The sequence below is a fragment of the Peromyscus californicus genome, unplaced genomic scaffold (genome assembly GCF_007827085.1).
Source record: "Peromyscus californicus insignis strain IS unplaced genomic scaffold, ASM782708v3 Scaffold_5__1_contigs__length_169319896, whole genome shotgun sequence".
Lineage (NCBI taxonomy): Eukaryota > Metazoa > Chordata > Mammalia > Rodentia > Cricetidae > Peromyscus > Peromyscus californicus.
Genome location: NW_026294573.1, coordinates 163,893,441 through 163,911,101, shown reverse-complemented (window position 1 = coordinate 163,911,101; position 17,661 = coordinate 163,893,441). Strand labels below are relative to the sequence as shown.

The 17,661-nt window shown below is 40.1% G+C and overlaps 1 protein-coding gene across 1 annotated transcript; it reads right to left on the bottom strand.

Moving 5' to 3' along the window:
- Positions 1 to 2,950: 2,950 nt before the first annotated feature.
- Positions 2,951 to 16,941, bottom strand: Pex2 (peroxisomal biogenesis factor 2). Its single transcript, XM_052716435.1, has 3 exons — positions 16,518 to 16,941; positions 6,035 to 6,145; positions 2,951 to 4,218 (listed from the first exon to the last, which is right to left on the bottom strand). Exon 3 carries the CDS (start codon positions 4,199 to 4,201, stop codon positions 3,284 to 3,286), a length of 918 nt encoding a protein of 305 aa, XP_052572395.1. The 5' UTR covers positions 4,202 to 4,218; positions 6,035 to 6,145; positions 16,518 to 16,941; the 3' UTR covers positions 2,951 to 3,283.
- Between the last annotated feature and the right edge of the window lie 720 nt (positions 16,942 to 17,661).

Here is a 17,661-nt window from a genome sequence, read left to right as displayed (position 1 = left end):
GGGATTGCCATCTAGTAGGTGATAGATGGTAAAACAAACAAAATCTGCAACACACACACACACAAACACACACACACAGACACATATTCACACACAGACACAGACACACACACACACACACACACACACACACACACACACACAAACAGCCAGAACTACTGGATTGGTTAAGGCAAGCAGGAGGATTAGCTGAGTGTCCAGGAGTAATGGACAACAGAGCAAACCTCACAAATAAAAAAATTATGTATTTTACAGTGCTATTATGGTCTACAGAAAAATTACCATGTCCACAGTACTGGCAGCTGTATTTGCTAACATATGTATAAAGTGCTGTTTTCATTATGACAATAAGAGTTGTTTCTTGAAGTTTATACCCAGCATATCAAAACAACAATATAACAAGATGTTAGTGTATGACTCATACTGACTTCTATCTTTTCTATCTTCTATCTTGTATTCTAAGACATCCAGTCACTTTGAATGTTGTCATACCAGAAAGCTGAAAAAATGCTGTTTCTTCCCGCCCAAGGCTCGTCCTCCTCCTAAGAGCATTTTAGTTTCTGGAGTGGCCAGCCTGCTCACTGCACTTCTTTATGTTCACGTGGTACACACGAGGGCCTGTCACCCACATAACTGGGAGTCTACCCCCATCATGACTGGCTTAGGAATGTGCATATACTCCAAAGCTGGACATAACAATGAGCATAACTGTATTTGGCGAGAAGGTGTCAATCCAGTGGGATCAGAAAGCTGACAGAATGTAAACTTCGAACTTCTATAGTGGTCAAGAGTCTCCCTGAGAGAGTCAATTCAGAATACTAACTACAACAGCAATGGACAGAATTCTGACTATCATATCTGCTGGGGTTTGAATCTGCACTGTTTTCTAAAGGCTCATGCGTTAAAGTATGGCTGCCAGCTGGTAGGAAGCAGTTAAAGTATGGATGCCAGCTGGTAGGAAGCAGTTGGATCAGGAGGGCTCTGACCTCATCACTGGATTAATAATTTGATTTCATTATTGGGAGGTGGAAGAAACTGGGTTTGGCCTACTTAGGGTCCTTGGAAGTGCACCCTAGAATAGTTTCTCTTATCTGCCTGTCTGCCATGAGGTGGATATCCTTGTTCCACCATAGGCTTCCATCATGGCGTTCTGCCTTTCCATATACCTAGAAGCAATGGAGCAAATTGATTATGGGACTGAAACCATGCACCCCAGGAATTCCTTTCTCCTTTGTTTTCTAGAACATTTTTTTCGGTGACCAAAAGCTAACTAAGTGGTGTCTTAACCATGTATTTATAACATATCATATAAAGAAGTCTAGTATATATTGCCCTGGGTGTACACACATGATTGGCACAGGCTGGGTTTGAAGCCAAGTTTATGTCCCTTATCCCTCGGCCTATACACACTGCTGATCAGAAAAATGAGAACTCATGGAGTGAGGCTGTTAAACCAAGATTTTTTTTAATATACTTATAGTTCCATGTGTGTGTACACATGTACTGTGGCATGTGTGATGGTAAAAGACAACTCATGAGAGTTTTCTCCTTCAGTCATGTGGATTTTGAAGATGGAATTCAGATCTTCAGGCTTTTTAGTAAGCAAAGAGAGCAACTTTACCCCACCGGGCCATCTCACCGGCCTTCTTTATTTTCATTTTACCAAAATGGATTTGAGTTGGAGATCACACACACACACACACACACACACACACACATACACACACACACACGCGCGCGCATGCACTGCACAGTGCATTCATGGTGCTCAGAGGACATGGTTCTTTCTTTCCATCTTTTAGATTCTGGGGATCAAATTTAGGTTGTCAGAACCAGCAGCAGATGCTTTTACTCATTGGGTCATCTCGGCCAGCTCTGTGGCTTTATCTAGTGGGAACTCAGAGTCCTAAATAACAATTTGTGTCATTTACTTATGTAAGAAAGACAGAACTAGCTGCCTTACAAGGCCGAGGAATGTTGAATAAAAAATGCACATGTAATACAATGAATGAAATATATGTGAATATTGTCATCTATATTTAAAAATTGTGTACTATCCTGAATTTTCAGGTTTTCACAATAAAGTTTTAAAATAAGAAAAATTTAGATACATCCTTCTCAAGCTGTGAAACACCTCACCTAGCTTCCACTCAGTTGAAGCTGCCCTGGCTCAACATTAGGGGAATGGACGTCCTGAGGATACTGCTGTTCCTTGTGCACCGCTGTATCTCCAGCTGCATCAGCATCTTAAGTGTTGAGTGAAATATGAACACAGATGGACAATGGTCTACCACATCATATACTCATGTTTCTAGGTTTGTTCTTTAAAAACCATCTATCAGTATATTCTAATGAAGACCTGAGACTGATCAACACAAGTTAATTTGTTATATTTCCTGAATATAAAAAAAGTGCAGATACTATTTAACGTGTGAACTAATTAGATTGACATATTATGAAGGCACAAAAATTGATACTGTTTAAAAATCAGTGCTATTATTTTGGTGAAGTGATTAAAAACAGTCCCAATATTTTCATATTATTTAACAAAGGGTTCATTTAGTGAAATCTGCAGAGAAAAGAGACTTGATATGAACTGCTCTAGTATTACTATATAGAAGACTTCCAGTATTTCATAAAATTAGCAATATGCTTGGTGAGAACATGGGCTCTGATCCAGGACATAGACTTAGGAAACAGTTTTCTTCAGACTAGCTGTACCATAGTCCCCAGATCTCACTTCTGGCTGCCTGAAGCACTTTTTACATTCTGAATATAAGAATTCAACTCTGAAGGAGTCTGACAGCTATGGACTGAACCTCTTGAAAACTGGCTTCAGGGGAAAGCTTAGTTATGAGCAAGACTATAGAACTTGAGGTTTAACACAACAAGGTCTTATGATGTTCGCTTATGATGTTCTGTCATTTCTGAAAATAAATGCACACTCATCCCAGAGTCTCAAAAATCTTTTATTTTTAGAGTCCGACCTTTTTCTATGAAGAAGCACTCTTAGTCATTCTTAGTATTCATCTGACAAAAATTTTCCATTATTCTTGACATTAAAAATGTAATAGATGATTTAAAAAAAATAACATGAGCATTTATAAGATTCTCTTGTATCATTCAGTTTCCAGTGATTAGAATTTAGTTGTGCTTAGAAAAGAAGAGAACAGTGGCTGAGCAGCACATGCCTTTTCAAAGACACCTACCTATGATATTGAGGATGACTAATACCAAGGACTTGGACACAATACATTTTCCCTCAGAGGAAACAATTTGGTTTCTAAAGAGCATTCACTTCTGACATTTCAATTCCTGATTTCAGTGGCTGCACACTGTGCACTTCTATGCCACACTTAGGACAGGTAAAGTACATGTCAAATAGGAAGCTACTTTTAACACAGTAATAACAGAACACGTGTTCACATCCAATGGTGTGAGGCATTGTGGGCCACTCTCCACAGAGAGCACATTCTCTGCCACTGCGAACCAGGGCACTGTCACTACTGGCACTGCCAGTAAGGGGTATGCACCAGGAAGACAACTTGGCTTTCAACTTCTGGATATTGATGAGTGGTAAAAGAAAAATCAGAAACTCGGCAAAGCCGTGCCAGAGAAGTTCCCTATTCATGTACTCAAAGCCAACCTCACGCATGTTCTGGGGCTTGCAAAATACAGAGTGGATGCCAAGGAGGCGCTCTATCAAAGTGGCAAACTTTCCCTTTTGCAGGAAAATCAGGAAGTTTATCAACTCACCTAATTTTAAAAGTCCAACCACAAAATTCATGCATTGTTTGACTTTCCCGAAAGATGCTAAATGACGATTTCGAAACAAATCATAACATCGTTCTTCTAACCATCTCCCCCCAATGGTGCACACAGCATACCATAGTTTCTGATTTTTACTTGGGGGCTCGTATCTTGGGTTGGAAGAAAAATCATTTTTGTACTGAATATTCAAAACTGACTGCCCCACAGTGGCATTTTTGGAGTAGATGGTGAACCTCCACAGGAAAAGCCACAGGCATGCTTTCACTTCTGGTTCAAATCGAGCCAACAGCCCTGGCTTAAATCCATGAAAGCACTGAGTAAACTGAGACCACACTAGCTGCTCCAGAGCCTTGTTCAGTTCAAGTGCATCCAGCTGACTTATCCTCAGCACTCTGCTTGCACTCTCCGTCTTCCCCTCTCTGCCAGCCATGTCTTCTCCGACGGTGTCTAGGAGAAACACAATTAGGGACCATCAAGCAGCGGCAATCTTCTATTACTGCCTCAGCTGCCTGGACACACAGAAGATGAGCTATTTACAGTGTAAAGACAGCCAACAATCGCTTCTTAATTGGAACCTCTCTTTCTTTTCTTCTTCCTTTCTTTATATCGTGCTTCTTGCCCCCCCCCCCTTATCCAGACCCCTTACCCCCTCTCAGCAAAGGAATCATGGGTAGGAGGTGAAGAGAGAGGGGAGGGCAGCTATTTACTGATTCCAGAAACATACCTCTACAAAATGTTCCCTGGCTGGATATTCTGTCAGACAGACACAAATTTTGAAACTACCAATGAGGCACAATAACACAGCAAATGGAGAAGGATGGATTGCACAGAACACGGTAATAGATGGTTAAATCAAGACCTCACTGTGATTTCCAGTGCTTCCGTGGGATTCAAGGGTATGTTTTTCAAGTAGTCACTTAATCTTTCTCAAATATACTTTACTTACATTTCATTACCGAAATACTAATGTGTATTTTGGATACACATACGATAAAGTATTCAAGAAAAAGCATGAGTAAAGATACATACTATAATAATTTCATAAATACACAAGAAAAGAAATAGATGCTAAAGGAGACTAAAAACAATAAGTAAATCTAAAAAGTTAGTTAATGTTAGCTCAGTACGCATGTCTCATTTAAGATTTCAAAGTACAGCAATGCAATCCCGTCACTGCAGCCGTTGATAGACAGATCAGTGGAGATCGGTTACATTTTACAAATGAACCATCAAACTCAAACCATGACCCACATTCTCTTTAGTTCTAAGTGGGTCCTTTGCTTGATCTACTTTCATAGAGAATCTAAACATGTGCAACTCCAGGAAGCTGAGGGCAAACTTGTGATTACAACGTAATAGATGTAATAGCAAAAATGGGGAGACCTTGTCCGCAAATGCAAATTCTACGTTAGAAGATGAGTAAATTCTGGAGACTATTTGTATACCATGGCTACTATAGTTAGTAAGTCAGCATGCCTGTTTGAAGCTGGCTAACACACATACACACACACACACACACTTGATGAGTTGTAATGGCTGTTTGTTTAATAGGGGTACTTATCTCACAATGTGTATATGTATGTATGTATACACACACATATATGCATATATATGAGGTCATCATGTTATTTATTTCATATATCTAATCCTTTTCAATTACATAACAATAAGACTAAGGGAAAAATAAAAATAGTAAATGAATTTTCAGCACATTAAACTTAAACATGATCTCAAGCCTTTGAGAGGCCCCCAACAGTACCATCCAGAACCCAGGTTCCCACTAAAGGTATGGATCCTGTGGACAACAGCTCCTGCCAGTAGATCATGGGATCGTAAAGGAGGGTTTTCATTTGATCCTCCTTCTGCCTTGGGTATTTCACCATGCAAAACACAAGGCTAGAGACAAAAATGACCCTTCAATTCCTTTCAAATTCTATTATCTTATGAAATTGATTTAAAGGTAGATGTTAAATGTTATCTATTCAATAGTAACAGAACTGAAAACATCCTAAAATGAATTTGTACTTCGTGACATTAGGACTATCTCTGGCAACACAAGACATTTTCAAGAAGTGAATTTTAATGCTGCTTATGTGTCCTAGATTGAATTAGTGGCAGAGACCTTCTGCTTAACAAGTTCAAACACAGGAAACAAAAATGACCCTTGAATAATACAGGTTGCTTGGTGACGTCTTCCACTAAACCAGACATGAGGAATGATTCTCCCATACAAATGCCAATCCCCTTCTGAGGGAGCACTCACCTTTTCCGTGTTCCTGTGATCCCTTCAGGACTCAGCAGCCTATCCACAAGGTGGTGGAGAGCGCTGCTGCAATTTTGCTTCAAGAAATCCTTGCCTCATACTTGCCAGGAGCTGCAGTAAAGAAAAAGGGATTAAAAAGAGAGAAGAGATCCCTTCCCTCAGTCTACTAATCTAATCTAATCTAATCTATGGCCAACTGTCAGCTCTTTTGTCCAAACTACACTGTCCTCATGTGCCCCTCACTCTCTAACTACTAAAAACCATTTCCTAGAGAAGTCTGGCTGCTCTCCCCTCTGCTGGGATTCCTTCTAGTTGCTTTATCTCCCTTCTGGCCCATCAAAAATTGTCCACCCGGTAACCATTCTAGAACACAAGTCTCTCTAATCTGGTGCCTGGTGCCCCCAGTTCCTTCTTAAAGTACCCCTGCCACTTTATAAAGTCTATTTTTTTCTTCATTTGCATGGTGCATGTGTCCCCATTCTTCAACTGAAAAATTAAGTACTGGCTGACGTATCACTTCCTCCTGGCTCTAAAATGTGGCTTGGCTGCCTTTCTGGGGTTCCCTTAGCATCCCATCTTCCTTTTTTGGCCTCTATACTTCGGACATAATGTACTTTTCAATCATTTATTTTCTGTACTACATGATAAGCACCAATGCTAAGTCTACCTGGGTATTATCAGAGTTGAATCAGGGTACCTCTCGTAATTCCTGGTACACAAAGGTATTTTATAATTACTTGATAAATGGATAAATGAGCAGAATGATAGTTTAGGGTAGCAAACACAAATTTGATCCAGTAACCTTTAAAATTATTTCCAAGTACCATACAAATATTGGTTCTTATTTACTTAACCATGTTTGTGGTCTATCTACTACTTACCAGCTGTGCTGGAGACACTGCTATAAAGAATGAAAGACCGTTGTGAGCATGGTAGAGCCTATAGTTTACCTAGGCTAAAAGAGGGGGACTGTAAGAGCATGCTATATAAAACAAACAGGCAAATACAGTGAGATGGAGAAATTTTCAAGGGGAAATTCAGGGCACTATGCCTTCAACCCCATTTAGAGACAGGTACCTGGTGAGGAGCTATCTAAGCAGGCCCTGGGAAGGAGCAGCAGGGTCAATATGATTATGAAACTAAAAACAATTAAGCAGAGGCGATATGAAGAGCCAGAACATAAGGACAAGTAGAAGGAAGACAAGACAAAGGAAAGCAAGAGACAGATCCTACGGGCTCCAGGTTAGAAGCTCAGATGAGGAGGTGGGTTTTCACCAGGAAGGTAACAGGATTCAGTGAACACTCCTAAGAAAAACGCTAATCAGATCCGCTCTGTAGACACTTGCTCTGGCCACTCTTCACAACAGCTTTCTGCTAGCTGTGAGAAGGCTGGACGCACACTGACCATTTAACAGGCTGTTAGGTTGATTTAGTGAGAAGCTAGTGGTGGTGTAAATTATAAACCTATCAATGAGGACAAAGAAAAAAAGAATGTTGAAATCTTAAGTGAGGTGGGAAAGCTAACATTATTTGACAAGAATTAAATAAAAATAACTGACTGGAGTAAATGACTGGATGGAGACCCAGTGTGCCAACATGGGAAAAACATGAATATATGCATACAATTTTCAAAGTCAAGGTTTCTATGAGATGCCTTGGTGGCCAGCCTGTAAACATGGGACTGGGAATTTGGGTACAGATTTTTATAAGTCCAGTCATTTCTGATAAAATTTATATTATCTAGTTAAATATTAAATGAGGAAGACAGTGATCCAAACTTCTGGTGGTCTATATCTCCTCACAATGAATTCAGCTTTCTCTATAACAATAATCTCATTATCATACTTTTCAGTTGATAAACAGTTATAACTAGGTAGAAGAACGATACATATATCTTTGTGTACTCTACACATTCTACCCCTTCACTGTCCCCCTAGTCTAGTGATTTTCAAATCTGAGAGCTTATCAGAATCCCTCCCAGGATGTGTTAGATTGCTGAGCTCCACTCTTAAGAATTCTGATTGATTAGAAACGTGATGGGACCTCAAGTGTTCACGTTTCTCACAAGTGCTCTATGATTTGGAGAACTTTTGGTTTAGTCAGATTCAAAGCAAAATTCATCTTTTTTCCCCCATCCTATCACCCGTACGCCTCAATACCACATGCTCTTCCCGTCACTCATTTCTAGCTGGTTTTCATCACTTCATCTATAAAAGCTGGTATACACCTCACTGACTCAGCATGGCTCTTTCCATTAATTAGTCCTTGTGAAATTCAAGGTCATTGTTGATTCCACAAAAATCCTGATCATTCCTGGATCTTGGATTTCAGAGAAAAAGACGTGTCCTGGCTCTCACATAAGGATATCATATAAGGCCGAAATAGGGAGGCAAGCAAATAAATAGAACCGGATGATATTTTTCCTAATGTAGTAACATTATGTATTAACAGAAGGAAAAACAAACAAATAGAACTAGGTGACATTTTCCTAATGTAGTAACATTATGTATTAACAGAAGGGGGAAAAACACTAAAACATTATTTGATTAGCTAACACATCCTACATGATTACTTGTCCAATTCAAGTCATCAATGTGAGCCCCACATACCTGGTCCCCAGTGCTGAACTAGACAGATAGCATTCCTAGCCAAGGAGCAGATGAGATGTCAGGCTTGCTTTATGCGGTCAATGGTGCTCATTTACGTATCTCTAAATCCTGGGATTATGAAAGTTCCAGATTGGAGTACATAAATATCTTAATCTACAGCTCTAGAATTCACCACAAAGACTGGCTGCTTACAGGAGCTGCTCAGGAATGAACAATTGTGAAGTTGTATGAGATGGGGGTCGGCGGGAGGTGGTAGCCAGTCAATGCACTAGGAGAACACACCTAGCTGGAGAGTTAGGCAAGCTACCTCTGCCTTCAGTTCTTAACTGGGATTTAGTGAGCAGTCAGTGAATAGTTTTTCAGACACATAATCTTTTTCAAAATCCTTCTTTCTAGAGGAATCATACTTGAGACCATGCAGTAAAGAGGAATTTTTAATGACTGCCAGGAAAGGAGACTTAAGACTTAACACAGTCTAACAGATCCAATATTTAACAATACTATAAAAAATTCTTTCTTATTCCTTCTGTTATAGTTTAACATTTTTTTTTTTCTTTGCTTTTTTTCCTCCCTAGGCCTGGCCCAGTGTAGATTAGGAACAGCTGGGCTCCCTCTCCTCCCTCAGTAAGGCTCTTTAGTAGACCAAAAGACTTATTATTAAACCACTCTTCAGCCTTCGCTTCCCCAGATGAATAATTTGTTTCTCTGGGTTTTGTTTTAGGGTGTATTTCCAGACTTTAACAGTTTTGTGACTTGTTTTAGCCGTAAACCTAGAACAAACACTGTCCATTACACACCACAGGTTGTCAGCATGGAGTGCCTCACCTATATTCTACACCACCTTTCAGACAACTGTGACAGACTGAGAAAAGCAAAGTTAAAGTCAACCCTGCCTGGGCTCGAGTTCTAGCTCTGTCTCCTACTTGCTATGTCATCAAAAAATTCATTAGCCTCAGGTTCCTCTTCTAAAAAGAACTAAGAGCTACTTGAATGGGTTGTTGAGATTAAACTAGATAATGCTACAAAAGTGGCTTGGAAACTATAAAGAAGCCTTATTACCACATCGTTATTACCTTGGCTAAGGATGGGCATAAAAGAAAAAAACTACAAGTTGATTTCGGCAAATCTCCTTTGAAAGTCTGCAATCTTCATTATTACCCACAATAATGCCTTAACCTGTGTCAAAAGACTTTGTTTCCAGGAAATATTGACCATGTCATTAAAATGTAATTGTGGCAAAGAAATTGCAAACATGATATCACCATTATATGTGCTTATTTGAGAGCCAGGCAAGAAGGCCTGACATAAGGCTTATCCACATATAGTTTGTATCTTGTCTGAAAGATCACATAAGAGGATTCCTGGAGAACGGGGTTGGCTTCCATCATCACTAATACATTCAGCAATTTAACCCGATCAACATGGTTGGGCCTGTGACTAGGAAATGAAGAAACCCCAGGAACACATGGATACTATCTCCTTCTGGGTTACTTTGTCCCTCAGGGCAGGGCACAGGCAGTCCAAGTATTCAACCCTCGGTTTATCAACCAAATATAATATTCAGTTCTTCCTCTCGCCCAACTCCACTCCACCCCCTATTCTGGCAGGCACAGATCTTTCAGAATACTAGCTCTAGAGAAGGGCAGTGCCCAGGAGAGGAAACCGATGAAATAAATATAATTGGATGTTCAATTAATCTGATTATAGAATCCTCTTCCTTCCACTGAAGCATAATAAGATTTGTCCCGTAATAGGCGTGAAGTACAGAAAAATGCCATAAATGCCTTTAAATCACATAAAATCATTCTCAACATAATGGAAGTAGTCTGTGTTTTAGTGACTTCTAATTCTCTGACAAATACTTACTCAATTTAACTAATATTCATTGGGCATATAAATGCCAAGCAATCTCCTAGGTATCAGGGATTTGATCTAAATATTTTTTATCAGTGAACTTCCTCCCCCGCGCCCCCTACACACACACGTTTAACCCAACAGAGTTTTAGTAAAATCAGAACTGGCCATGGATCTTTGCATCAACAAATGGATCTCAAAATGTGAAAATACTGAAAAGGGCCACAAAACTCCTCAGATGAAAACATAAGTATCTTTCTTACTTAGGACAAAGAGACAGGCTGTGCAAAAGGCCTGTGATGTGAACTGGCTACAGTCTCGCTGGGACTCCTGGAGATCGATTTCAGCAGGAGCTGCTGGAATGTAGCCTTGGTTAGTTAATCAGTGTGTTTTCATATGTCACCTGGCTGCAAAGAGGTAAGTCATCTGCTATGATGAAAGCAGAGAGGCCTTTCAAGAGAGATGGACCGAAGGCCATGCCACACTGGACAAATTAAAACACCTAGCTGTTAGGGATGCTGCACTCATGCTGTAGGCATAATAATCACCAAGAAGAGCCATAACACGGTATATGTTTTAGAAGGTCAGCCTGATAGCAGAATTCACTGAGTGAGTAAGTGCTTTGCAAGAGAACAGTTACAGGACTTCTGCAATCCAAGGGTTGACCAAGATGGGAGCAAAGTTTTGGTGAATATAATTTATTTTCAATAAGAATTTGTAAATAAGAAAGGAGATTTTAGTTATCATATTTTTGGATAAAAAAATTCAACTACTTTTGGTAAGCTAGCACTTTCCTGGCTCTTTTTACAGTGATTGCTAATACCAGTGCTCAACCACCCATCAGTGCATAGGTACTTCACTTTCAAGAACTGAAGTAAGCTTTACAATTTCCATATTTTTTGGTTTTTTTTTTTTTACACTGGTACTTAGTTTCATAAACGTTGGCTCAAACTTGAAGACTTCAGAAAAATACACGTCAACCTGTTAATCTTTTTGCTTTTGTAAACTGAAGTTATTCTGAATTAAAACAATACTACATTAATACTTTTTCAAAGTGCCCAGACAAGTTTCATCCTATTCCACCTTTTAATACCTAACCCTGACACACTTCTCCCTCACTCTCTAAATCATGCTAATCTTAACAAATATTTATTATTCAGGCAAACAGTCACATAAAGTGATTAAAATTATAATCTGTGATATAAGTATTAACATTAAAGACTGATTTTAGTACTTTAAGGATACATGAAAAAGATGCTGAAGGCAAAGTTAAGAGCAGATAAAAAGTATAATACCTACTAGGGTTAAGGTAATTAAACTAAGTTGTCACATAAATATGTTTAAGACCAAATGACCCAGCACTAAGAACTGTTAAAAAGGTCCCCTGCTGACATTTTATCAGGGGATATGCCACACTGCTTTTCTTTCAGATAAAAAAAAAATCCTGAAAATAGGTTTTTGAAGAACAGCAACATATAACCTTATGCCTTAGATGACTCCTGTTTTCTTCCTGATTTTTATTTTCTAAAAAAAAAAAACCTTCATTATCAACATCACATTAAAAAACTATAGCAAGTGATTTTATCTCATTGAGGAAGAAGGAAATTTTCAGGATGTACTTTAGAGCTTTTATTGAGTGTGGTGCAAATTATGAATGAATATATTTTATTTAAAAACACGTTATTGACAGAAATCTATCAATAATAATGTGGGTATTGTCAAGGGCCTGTCAATATTAATGTAATTATGATTAAGAGGATACCATGGATTTTAGCCATAATACCAAGTAACATCTCCTACATTGCTGCTATCAATATACACATTATTATTGACCTGTTCTGGGATTCTCAGGACTAGATGTATTACCATTAAACATATTTGTCAATGCATACTGCCTACAGAAATTCTACATTTAAATTTACAGTCCTGTGAACTTTGTCAGCAGAAACCTCTGAGTTCCGATTAATCTCTACCTTATCTATCACACATGCCCACTCCCTCTGCCAGCTCCTTTTGGAGCTTTACAACAGGGAACTCAGCCTTCGGAGGACTGCTGTACTGTCTGAGGAATTCTACTCTTCCAAATGGATGCAACTGGAACTCGGTTTTCTTTCTTTCTAGGTTTTTATAAGTTTAAGGCTAAAATTTCATTCCTGGAGGTTATGTGAATAATCTGTAAGTACAGATCTTAAGTTTTGAATCTTATGTTCTACTATTTTACCTTCTTTGTGCAGTCAGATTTACTGTCCATTGTACTGAAATCAATACTAGCAAATGGGACATGCATCAGAGAGGGACTTAACTGGATTCCCAGAGCACACACAGGTAAAACATTAAAGCTATGCTGAGATTCATTGTAATACCCTGACCTCTAGCACCCTGAACAGGTCTAAAAACCAACAATTTGTAAGTTCAAATCCCACTTCCCCCAAACTTGTTATATGAATTGCCACTATTCTGTTGTTCCTCCTTCCATCAAAGATAGATTCAGTTTTAATATTTCATAGAGAGACAGTGTGATAAATCACAATAATGCTCATTTGGATAGATCCAAGACACATGAAGTTTTCAAACTGTGGACATTAGGTCTCCAAATTCTTTTTAACTTGAACACAGTTCTTATCAAAATTATAGTAAATATTTTCTTAACTTTTCTAAAATCATATGAAAAATAAAAACAGTACAGAGTTCTCAAAAAGGAATGCAGGGATAAGCTCCTTACCAGAGAGAAAAATGTATTTTATTCCCATTTGGAAATAGGAAGAAACCAAAAGCAAATGGTAGAATTTTCAAGACTAGAATTCATCTTACACACACACACACACACACACACACACACACACACACACACACACACGCACGCGCACACGCGCGCGCGCGCACACACCTGAAGGCCTTGCTTATTTTAGCTACTGGGTATATGTTTCACTATCTAAAGTTAACCAAAACACACTATTTTAAGACCTTAAAACAAAGTTTCCAACACCTTAACCTAGCCTCACCCTTTTTTGTTTTAAAAAGAAAGCATCAAGGTTTGCATATTCTTTTCTTCCAGAAACCTACTAATTTCTGCATCATACAGAGAGCATACTGCAACATTAAAGAGGTGTTTGAGTGCAAACAGGAAAAGACATGCCAAAGAGACTCTGGACAAGTCATTTTACTACACCATATTCTTCATCAACTGGGTAAAGAAACAATTGTAAACAAAAATGGCAATTTGCAGTAAGTGTTTTAGCAAAGCTTGGAAGGAGGAGGAAATCAGGACATGGTAAGAGCAAATACTGACATTGGGAAACACTGAAAAAAGAACAGGATACATGATAAAGAGAGTAATAGAAAAAATGAAAAGTGGGACACAGAAAGATTAGTAACTACCATTAAGTCACAGAGCCATGCTCGGTACTTGTGCCTTCTATGGACAAGGTGATGATGGCCTAGAGGTATAAACACTTTAAGGTGGCACTTTCAGAGGCTAAGCATTAAGTGCAGGGATGCCAACTACAGGAAAATTATAATCCAACCATGGACTAACAGCCAGATGAAATACAGCTTCAAATCAGTCTATAAATTCAGGGATTTGAAGAATTAAACTGCTTAAGAGAAGAATTTCAAATTACTTAAAAATTATTAGAACATAGATTTAATTGCAATTTTTAGGGCAAAATAGAATGGAAAAATACCCCCAAACAAAGACGTATCAATCATGGAACAGCAGAAATTATGTGATACATAATTGTACCATAAACTATTTCCTTTATATTGTGTCCTGGAACGCTTATAATACAGTAGCCGTTATAATCTCTACTTTAAGACAAAAATAATTTAAGGTCAAGGTAACAGTAAATTTCCAGAAATCACTACAAAATTGTAGAACACATAAACTTAGAATGGATGGGGAGCTGGTAAGCTTGAATCAAATGTAATTCCACAAAATGAAAAGCAAGTTTTTGCTCTTCGGGATCATTCAAAAGACCAAATTCATAACCAAGCTCTCAGAACTACAGATGGAGAAAAAAATTAAAGGAATGTGGTAAATCACCCATGCTCTCATCCACATTCCCTTCCCTATACATGCGGTCGGAGAATCAGTCAAAGGGATTGAATGTCAAATCTAAACAAAGAGACTTATATGGGTGAAAACTGCGGCATGATTATTTATTATGAATACAGATTTATATGTATGGTAGATGCTATGCCAACTCATCCACAGAACACAGGGGTTAACCATGATAGAGACAGAATTCCTTTTGAGCTCCTGGCTTTTGTGTTTTAATAAGAAAGAAAAGACAACTTGAATGGCATTTTATCTTACTCAGGAAAGAAATCTGAGCTCTGATAAAAAGGAATACATATTAAATAGAGCAAAAAAAAAAAAAAAATGTAGAAAGGGACTTTTTGACTGTATTGAAGGAAAAAGGCTGGGAAGACAAAAGGGCCATACTGGTAAGGCCAGAGGATGCATAATCCTTGTCCCTATCTCCACTACCACGTATAAAAACCATAGCATTGTGCTTAAAAGGACGGTGCCAGGCTCGCAGTCATGGGGAAAATGGAACAGTGGAGGCTTTTCTTCCAAGGTTTCTCTCATATTCTGAAGGAATGAAAGCGGGACAGCATCCTTAGAAGCTACTTTTACTTCACAGCAAAGAGAGGGACATGTAACCTACATTCTGGTTGTCTGACTGGGGTGAAGGGGGGATCTCAAGTGAATTTTGGTTCAGACATAAAATCTGACATGGCTCACACTATCCCTGTACTGTAGGAACATGAAAATTACTTGATGCCCTGAGGAACACACGGTGCTAGACTCCTAATTTTATTAGAGAAGTGATGACCAGCAAGAGTGCACGTAACTTTAAGGCTCAGCGATAGAATTAGTCAAACAGAAAATTATGGTAAGGACTTTTATGATCATCAATTTAAGGCAAAACTTTAATTACAGTTAAAAAACAAGAATATCCGAAAGGAAGAGAAACTAGGAATTATGACCAATCATAAAGACAGAATTAATCTTGAAACAAGTATTTTATAAAAATTAAAGAGCATAACCATGTTTGTAGCTTTTAGAAACTATGAATACATAATTTTAGAAAGCCAGAATAACCAAATGAATGCATACTGAATACAAATGTTCAATTGTCCTAAGAAAGAGAATTTTCATGCTAAAAAGAAAGGCAGATCATCTGGTCCAAGATATGAATTAAATCTTACCAGGAACACTGTTATGAAAGAACACATAAATAGCTGTGCTTGTTAAAGTACAGCTGACAGTCGGCCTGCTTTGTCTCTCCTCTGCATGGCTCCAGGAAATTTCTACAAAAGTTCTTTTATGGAACAATTTTAAAACCACAGATTGAGTGCTACCTCTAATTACTGAAAAAGAGAATTAGGCCAAAAGGTAAAGTTGGGCAGGGGCAAACTATAATCAGGACTAGAACCTAATTCTTTTCATTTTAGTGGTCTATTATGTTCTGTTGTTTTACTTTTTAAAGAAAAAAAAATGAAGTTCTTTTTTCTAAGTAATTCTACTGACTCCTTTTTCAAATCCCCTGGCTCGTGGTCTTTCAACTGTAATCGTTCTGGATACAAGTAATTGGTAATACAAAAGAGATCAAATCAGTAAAAAGAAAGAAGAAAGAAAAGTCAGCCACTCCAAATTCCTTCTGTTCAGGTTTAACTAAAGGCCACACATTCCTGGAAGGTGTTTTGACTACAAACTGGTGAGGGGGGTTGGAGGTGGGGCTTTTAGTCATCCTATAATTACAAAAAATTGTCAACATGAAAATTTGGTAAAGGGTGCCATAACATATTTGAAGGTGATAGACTGGAAAATTTTCAGTCCGTGACAAGTCTTTTTGCTAAGTATCTGCTGTGTGGAAAATGGTACGAAAATAACTTAGAGCCAACAACTTTTAAAGATCCCCAAAGAAAAGCAGAAATGATTATCACATTCCTTATAACAAACCAATGAATTTCAATGCACTTCACAAGCCATTTCCTAAGAAAACCTTCCGTACCTCTGCCCACAGAGACCAAAACTGAGTTTAAGTGAATGGGCTCTCAAAAAGGTTGCAACTCCAGCACGTTGAAAAACAAAATCTTTTCCACGAACATTCTGATTATGGACCCCGAGAGATTTTTAAATCTGAGTTTAAGAAGTCAATCTACTACGGCGAGGAGGCGATTTCGAGGCTGCCTGAAAAGTCGCATCGGGGACTGCGGTGGCTCGTTCCTGGCAGTGTCGCTCTGCTTGTGTGACAGCACTCTACTAGGGGAAAACTAGGGGTTCGGATTTCTTTTATCGCCTTTCCGGAAACCAAGAGACACACGGGCTCCTTCCAGAAAGACAGGAAGCGCCAGCGGCCCGCAGCCAGGGCGAGCGTCGCACGGCCGTCCTCCGAGACCGCCGGGCCCGCACAGCGGGCCGCGGGGCTCCGCTCCGGGCGGACACTGACCTGCCGGGTCTGCGGAACGCCCAGGCGCCGCGGAGCCTTGCCTCAAACATTCTCCGGAAAGCTGGGCTTTTCCTAGCCGAATCGCGGGGACCCGCGCTTCCGGGATTCGCGGGCTTCCGGGACGACGGAAGACCCGGAAGTGGCTGAAGAAGGGCCACTCGGGAAAGGACAGCCAGCCGAAGGAAGCTTCCCGGGTCTGAGGCAAGCCGGACGCGGCCCAGCCACGGAAAAGGCCGAGGAGCCGAGCAGCCGAAGGGCCGAGTCGCCGGAAAAGGCCGAGGAGCCGAGCAGCCGAAGAAGGGCCGAGCAGCCGAAGGGCCGAGTCGCCGAAGGGGACACTCCGGGCTCTGGGATTGGTCGGCAGAGCTGCCTCTGTTGGGCGGAAGAGTCACGGAGCGGTCAGCGCGGGGTCGGGCCCCGGCGTGAAGAGGCTTCCGAGTCAAGGCCCGGCGGGACGCCTGGGCTCTGCGGGCGGGCTCTGGGCCTGTGGACGCCACTGCGCGCCGCCGGACAAGCGCCGCCGGCCGGTGGCGGGGCGCCTGCGCACCGGCGAGCCGAGGGGTGACCTTGTAAGCAGGGTGCCCTCGCCTCCTGTGGGTGTCCGTGCGACCTCTCCCCAAATGTGAGGTCGTGCTTGGGTCCTCATCAGGTAGCTCCTCTCTACAGAGGCTGCAGGCCGCCGGGCGGGGGCAACCCGGGGACAACG

Coding starts and splice junctions, on each gene's coding strand:
- Pex2 (XM_052716435.1), bottom strand. CDS start 4,201: ATGGCTGGCAGAGAGGGGAAGACGGAGAGTGCAAGCAGAGTGCTGAGG.